Source organism: Gekko japonicus, unplaced genomic scaffold, assembly GCF_001447785.1.
Source record: "Gekko japonicus isolate JY-2015 unplaced genomic scaffold, Gekko_japonicus_V1.1 scaffold3109, whole genome shotgun sequence".
Lineage (NCBI taxonomy): Eukaryota > Metazoa > Chordata > Lepidosauria > Squamata > Gekkonidae > Gekko > Gekko japonicus.
Genome location: NW_015174930.1, coordinates 155,255 through 163,125, shown reverse-complemented (window position 1 = coordinate 163,125; position 7,871 = coordinate 155,255). Strand labels below are relative to the sequence as shown.

Sequence of the window (7,871 nt, the reverse complement as noted above, 5' to 3'; positions counted from 1 at the left end):
AGAGGGGGAAATAGGGGCAGGGAACTGACAGAGATCAATGAAGCCATGTCATGTTGGCTGTTTATTGTTCCCTTCACATCGGAAGCGGAGGAAGGAAAAGGTGCAGCTCAAACCCACATTCAGATACCCCGGGGCAATGCTGTAATGATTACGAAGTCACCCCTGAATGGCCGTAAATCTATGCAGAAGGTACCATAAAACCTGATGAACAAAGCAAGTGAAAGCGGCATGCAGTGTAGAGGGAGATTAACTTCCCGACGTGGCTGTGGAAAAACTGCGAGGAAACAGATGGGTGCAGAATCAGCCTCTATGGCTTTGTATAATCCCTTATTAAAGGCATGAAACGGCTTTAAGTTATCATTTTGCAAGCAGAAATTAGAAAGTCACAAAAGACACAAAAGACACAGTCAAGGCAACTCTCTTGTGCAAATTTCTGGATTTTCTTCCCTGCTGCAGGAGTCTGGTTTGTCCATCTGGATTGGAGGCCACCTGGACCCCCTGGAGAACCTCCCTCCTCCTGTGGCTGTTATTCTCATCACTGTAGTAATTGCCTTATTCACGGAATTTGCTAGTAACACAGCCACGATCATAATCTTCCTTCCTGTTCTGGCAGAATTGGTAAGAGATGCTTGCTAATCTCCCAGCCACGTAGCAGCTGCATCAACGTAGGCCTTTCTCACACACGTGGATTAAATCAGCTCAAATGTAAAGCCCGCAATGGCCTACGTTACTTCCCTTCTGGAGCTGGTTAACACATGTATTAACAGCATGGGCACATGATGTAATCAGCAGAAAATATGGTTTTAGCTACACACCTGAAAATGCTGTAAAGTTGACTTCTGGGCTTCTTCCGCCTGGAGGTGAGCCTCTGCGTAGCTCTTGCTGCTGCTTCAAATTCAGAGGCATTCACGAGGGCAACAGAGCATCCACGGTGAAGTTTCCCCTTCACTCTCCTTGCCTCAGTCCACAGTGGCTGCCGTTTCCCAGCCGCCACACAAAGTTTTTTTGCAGTCTTTAAAGAATCCGAACAAACTGTATCAAATCAGGTTTAGGACAGATTGCAGCAAAGCTGGAGAAGAAACAAAGGCTGTGATCACACAGGCAGTTTGGCCCAACACAGCCACTCCTCCCCTCCGGATCAAATGGGCGCAGTCAGACAGCTACATCTGTCAGGCGTTCCCCGGGCATACTTATCCCGTCATAGGATGACTTAGAGCCAGGTTAAAAAGGCACCACATCACAAGTGGTGTTTTCGGTTCCCCGCACAGTCATTGCGCAAGGCTGGATGTCTGGACGTGGGGGAGTGCTTGCAGAACGGATTTGGCAGTCTGAACCTGCAGATCTGTTCTGCCACTAGGGAGGCAGGTTTTTTTAAATTGCATATGCGCACATGTGTGCGCATACATATGAGCACATGTGTGCATGCATGCACACACGCACACTTATGTGCACGCATGAATTTTTTGGGGGGGTTGCAGTGTGCTCCATGGCTGAGGCACTGCAATAATGTGGATGCTTTACCACAGGATGTCTCCATGGGTAACCTGCAGCAGGGTTGTGTGGTGTGCTGTGTGGTTGATATGTCCCGCAACATTTTAAACCGGTTCAATTAGAGGCGGCACCATATCGCGCCAAGCTGCCAGTGTGACCACAGCCAAAAACAGGTCAAGGAGAGAACAATGTCATCTCGATGCTCCCCCAAACAGCACTTCTGTAAGGAAACCAAGGCAGAGGAAAACTTCCAGGTGGGAACAGCCCTGAATTCAAATAAATTCCTTTGTGTTTAACTAACCATTCTAGGCAACAAGGAAAGAGGAGTCCTAGTACCTGTTGCCAGAATGCAGTGCATAATTGAAAGCAAGCCAAGTCATCCATCTTTGCAATGATTTCTCCTGCTCATTGCCAGGCAGACGTCTCTGCTGCTGCTGCCAGGTCCCAAATAGTGACGCTGGACTCCTGATATTTTTCATCTGCTTTTACACCCATCCCTGCTTTGGACCATAGCAGCGTGTATACCAGGCAAACTGTGCTATCTGCTCCCCTCCCCACACACAATTACTATCTTTTCTCTAAACAGTGTGTGTTGATAAATGGCAGGGAACCTCCTTTCCAGTCCATATTCTGCAGGTGTAGCAAGGAACACAACACATGCCACACAATAGCAACAGATGCTTCTGCTGCTTTGTACAATCTCACCATGCCTGGCTGCTAACTTTCATATTCTTGAAAACAGAGGCCTTCATTGATGCTGAGGGCCAGCACAGACTCCTCGAATTCTATCAGTTGACACAGTTGTTCAGCTGGTGGGTGATGAGTTCAGGAATCTGACTGTTCCTTAAGAGTTAGCAATGAGCCTTATAATAAAACCTCTGAGGCAGGTTCCGAAGATAACACGACTAGAAGCTGATATAAAAATCCAAGGAGGGAATTCTGAATGGGTGGGGGGGAAGAGGCAGAGAAGGGCAAATGGGAGCCAGGTAGACGGGAGCTAGTCAAGCAGATTATGGCAGACGTCTAGAAGAGGGGTTAACATGACTTAGATAGGTTTAGCAGGACCCCAAACCAATAAGGGTCTGGGTGAATCTGTAACTAACAAACTGGGCAAAGTACACTATTCCGACCTTCTGTTCTACTCAACTAGTTGGTGCTCCATTCTCTGATAGTGGAAACCCCTAATTCTAGCCCAGTGGAAGGGAAGGAATAAGGATGAGCAGTAGTTGGATTACAGTTTCAAATACATGATCCAAGAGTGAGGGCCATGGCTCAGTGGTAGAACTTGATATGCAGAAGGTCCCAAGTTCAATCCTGAAGAGACTCAAGTAGTGGGTAATGTGAAAGACCTCTGCCTGAGACCCTGGAGAGCTGCTGCCAGTCTAAGTAGACAATACTGGCCTTGATGGACCAATGGTCTGAGTCAGAATAAGGCAGCCTCATGTGTGTTCATTTCCCTGTTTCCCTCTTCCTTTTGCTGAAATACAAAGCAGGGGTGGAAGGAAATCTGACTGAGCTTTCTGGAGAAATGAACCCAATGAACAGTAGCAGAATCTCTCTAGGGTGTTCAGATAATATCCTCCAGTGGAAGCACATAGAATGCACTATGCATGCCAGTACTGCTTGGCTAGTCTTTTCAAGAATTTTATCAGGTGACTACAATCCAGCTATTAAATATCATCTTACCAGTTTTCCCAACTTTTGCTTTGTTCTTTTAAGGCCATTCGTCTGCAAGTGCATCCCCTCTACTTAATGATTCCAGGAACAATCGGATGCTCGTTTGCCTTCATGCTTCCTGTCTCCACACCCCCAAATTCAATTGCCTTCGCTTCTGGGCACTTAATGGTCAAAGATATGGTAAGTTCTTTTATATTCTGTTGATATCACAGACCATTGTAGGAGCATATGTTTTAGTATCCTTGAACTCATCAGAAAATGACAAATGAACCAGTAGGCTACTGCTACTGTATGTGGTCAGGGAGGCTCATACATACATCTGTATGAATTAGGGGTATACACTGGAAAAAATTCTGGAGCTGATTATGGGGGGGGTCTTTCTTCCCCCATTATCCAGGATTTCTGGTTACAATTCTGGGATTCTTTTCTGTTCCCTTTGGTTTTCCCCCAAGCTTCCAGAATTGTGATACCGTTATTTCCTATGGGGGATCAATTTGGAGGGTCTGGGGCAGCTTTTTACAAAAAAGCTGATGACACCAAATTTGCACTGGATGTCTTCCCACTACCGTAAAGATCCCCCTTCCCCAAACATTTCACAGGAATTGAGCAAAGGGAACCAATTGTGGGGGGAAACACCATGCCATGTTTCCTATTCTAGTTTAATAAGGAAAGGAACCAATTAGCCACAGACTTATTTGGCCATCATCGACCTCATTGACAGCTTACAGGCTACATTGCAATCCAGACATAACATCCCCATTGCTGGCATCAAAGGCAGTGGAGCCCACCCCAGCAGCTGGGGAAAAGGGAGGTGGGCCAGCAAGTGGGCTTCCGGAATCCTGCAAGGCTTGGCTGCTCACATACCCCACAACAAAAATCCACAAAAGAAAAAAAATGCATCAGAATCTCACCCAGGCCTACATAGAAGCAAATCAGAGGAAAAAACAGGAAAAAATGTCACAGCTCCTAGAACAGAAGCAAATGGGGAGGGGGAAAGTCATGCAACCCCTCCCCACAGGGAGTCTTAGAGGCTGGACTCATGTGACTGGCTACTGGGAGGGCTCTCTTGATCCCTCCCAGGGATACCAATGGAAGGAAGGAAGGAAGAGCTGTCTCATTTCTATTGCTTGGGAAATCAGGACAATTGAAGAAAAACAATACTGCATAAGCAGGCAAAGCAAGGCATGAGCCTGACCCCTCCCCTCCATATGGAAATTTACAGGATGCATTCTGGAATGCTGTTAATCATTCTGGAAACTATGGAACTACCCTGAAAAGGATATTTTCAGGTTGATTTTTATTATTGATTCAGGGATTTCTGAACTCATACTCCTGGTATGAATGTTACCCACTTTCTAGTCTGGCCAAAATTCACTCATGTTGCCTGACTGCAAGGAAGAAAACCCACTGCCTATCACTCCTGGACTAAAGGAGCTGTTGTCGTAGATGTTACATCCAGAGAATATTGCCCAGTCTGGGAGGGCACACAAATGGCAATAGAATGATCACTGATAAAGAAGAAGAAAAAGAGGAGGAGATTGGATTTATACCCTGCCCTTCACTACCCATAGGAGTCTCAGAGCGGCTTACAAACACCTTTCCCTCCCCCTCCCCACAACAGGCACCCTGTGAGGTAGGCAGGGCTGAGAGAGCTCTGAGAGCAACTGCTCTTTTTCAAGAACAGCTGTGCCAGAACTATGGCTTGCCCAAGGTCACATCAGCAGGTGCAAGTGGAGGAGTGGGGAATCAAACCCGATTCTCCCAGATTAGAGTCCACGCACTTAACCACTACACCAAACTGATGGAGCTTCATGTGAAAGTTTGAGAGACGTAATGAGAGTCTTGGACAAGATGAATCAGAGATTGTTTATTAAAGGAAATAATTAGCATACTCCAGCAGAGCAGTCACAATAATACTTAGTGTATGATTAATCATATTTCTACATTAGGGTGCCCCTACTAAGATACAAATATTCCAAATGCCCATACGAGAGCGGTTTACAAACACCTTTCCCTCCCCCTCCCCACAACAGGCACCCTGTGAGGTAGGCAAGGCTGAGAGAGCTCTGAGAGCAACTGCTCTTTTTCAAGAACAGCTGTGCCAGAACTATGGCTTGCCCAAGGTCACATCAGCAGGTGCAAGTGGAGGAGTGGGGAATCAAACCCCATGCTCCCAGATTAGAGTCCGCGCACTTAACCACTACACCAGACTGATGGAGCTTCATGTGAAAGTTTGAGAAACGTAATGAGAGTCTTGGACAACTTGAATCAGAGATTATTTATTAAGGGGAATAATTAGCATACTCCAGCAGAGCAGTCACAATAATACTTAGTGTATGATTAATCATATTTCTACATTAGGGTGCCCCTACTGAGATACAAATATTCCAAATGCCCATACATGCTGAGCAAGGCATGTCATCCAAGAAGGGAAAGGCATGGGGCCAGAGAGGTAAAGAGGATAAATCAGGGGCAGTAGATAACTAGCTGTGCAGGTTCCAAGCCAGTGTTTCAGGCAGCAGATAATCCAAAGGGAAATCCAAAGGGGAAAGCAGTGGACATCAGCCCAAAATGCATACAGAAGCAGTCTGTCTAGGGCAGTGTTGCCTCCCTAGCCACTCACAGGAGCAAAGTCAGCTGGTACACACAGGAACTTTGTAAGGCAGGGCTGAGCATAGTGAGGCACTACACTCAGGGTACCCAGCGAGACTGGAGTACATTGGAGGACAGGTTCTGGCTTCAGTTACAGGGCCAGAGGCTTGCGTTTCTGTACAAAAGATTCTTTTCTCTTCCAGCTTGGAAAGTTGCTAGGGACAAGGTGAGCTAACAGTTTTGCTGCCTGATTCTCAAAGATGAAAAGGAATATTTCCAAATAAGGATTGGGGTGTTATGCATGTTGGGGGGCAGTCTTAATCACCTTATTGGGGTGGGTTTTCATCAGGAAGTTCAAAGTTGTCCAAATTGTGTTAGTCTGAACTAAGAACCACATGGAAAATGCTAATGTAAGGATAGGGGAGTTTGTTAGGGGTGTTCAGCAGCGAGATCCTAGGTGTGTCCTTATTAACACCTTGAGAAGCCCTCATTTATAGTCTGGTGGTGGGATACTTGGCAGGTCTCAGTTTCTCTCTCTGACATGCTCTTATTCCTTAGTTAAATGTTATGAAATCAGGCTTGGTCCTACTCACCCTCACATCTCCAGTGGCCAATCAGAACCCTTGCTGAGCCCCACCCACTTTTAAAAAATACTTGGTGGGTGACAGGAAAGGTGTTGCCGGGTGCCATGGAGCCCACAGGCACCATGCTGGGAACTCCTGCTTTAGAGCTTGTCTGATAGGCTTCAGCAACAATAAAATACAGTTAGATCTTCCAGCAGTGACATAACACTGAAGTGCCCCAACTGAATCAGTTGGTGGCAGGAGCACATCGAGCAGTAAATTAATGCACCCGTACTGTTGTAGTGGGTTTTTTTTTTAATCAGTGAGTCAGTAGGAACTATATGTTCATTTATTAAGGCTCAACAAATATAAATATAGTTTATGAATGTGTGGACTGATGAGGGAAAGTTAATTCTCAGATGTGTTGGCAACCATCTATATTTATTTGGAGAACTGAATTCCAGCAGTGAAGTACCAGTAATTGCAGACTCACCTTTGGCTCCTGCCAGATTTCATTAGCTCTCAGTTTTCAGAGACTTGAAGATATTAAACCAACTGTTGCTTTGTTTTCCAAGAGATAACAAGCAAGAATTTGCTGATCAGATCAAACTAAATTCCTCCAATGGATCATCATCAAAAATTGCGAAACAAGAATTTTTCTCACACACCCTTACTGAAAGTGTAGATTGCATTTATTTGCTCATGGATTAAAATCCCATACTGTTGCCAGACTATGACACAAACTGGAATTCCTACACTGGGCTTCCCTGATATGGAAGAAATTATTTGATACTAGGAATAAGGCTCGTTGTGGAAATAATTAACAACGAGCTCTAGAAAGAGGCTCTGGGAAGGTGCCCTGGCCTTGGGTACTCAGCGTCAATTGAGTGATCTCCAGCCCTCACCTGGAGATTGGCAGCAGTGGTTCCCCAGGAGGAAAAGTATAGTCTTTCTCCACAGTTGAAACCAAAGCAGTTTACATCATTCTCCTCTCCTCCTTTTGATCTGCACAACAACCCTGTGAGGTAGGTTAGGCTGAAAGTCTTTGACTGGTCCAAAATCACCCACTCAACTTCCACAGCAAGAACCTGGGTCTTGCAGACCCTGTTCTGAAGCGCTAACTGCTACGCCTATAGTAGCCAACCTCCAGGTGGAGCCTGAAGATTGCTGGGTATCACAACTGAACTCCAGACAACAGATCCCCCCCCCGGAGAAACTAACTGCTTTGGAGGGTGGGCTCTATGGCATTCTATTCAGCTGAGCCCCCTCCCCAAACTCTGGCTTCTATATACTCCACCACAGAATATCCAGGAATTTCCTAGTCAGGACTGGTCCCAATGAGTTTCCCACAAAGGCCTGGAAAGTGCCTCCTGCCTCTGCCTTTTTAGTGACAGAACCAAGCATGGCTGCCTAGCAACAGCCACTGAGGGAAAAGTTAGTTCCACAGGAGCCAAGCATGATAAGTGTCTTCATCGGGAGAGACAGCCTTTTGGCAGTTTATTCTGTGAGAGAAATCTCTAGTCTGGCAGTGGGTAGGGGAGAGGAGTA

The 7,871-nt window shown here is 46.0% G+C and overlaps 1 protein-coding gene across 1 annotated transcript in view; it reads left to right on the top strand.

The window, feature by feature from the left end:
• Nucleotides 1-7,871, top strand: part of SLC13A3 (solute carrier family 13 (sodium-dependent dicarboxylate transporter), member 3) — a gene marked incomplete at its 5' end in the record, with an annotated part of 31,982 nt that overhangs the window by 20,988 nt on the left and 3,123 nt on the right. Inside the window, one exon of the mRNA XM_015425086.1 lies at nucleotides 3,211-3,348. Coding sequence (XP_015280572.1) covers nucleotides 3,211-3,348 — 138 coding nt within the window. The remainder of the gene's footprint in view (nucleotides 1-3,210; nucleotides 3,349-7,871) is intronic.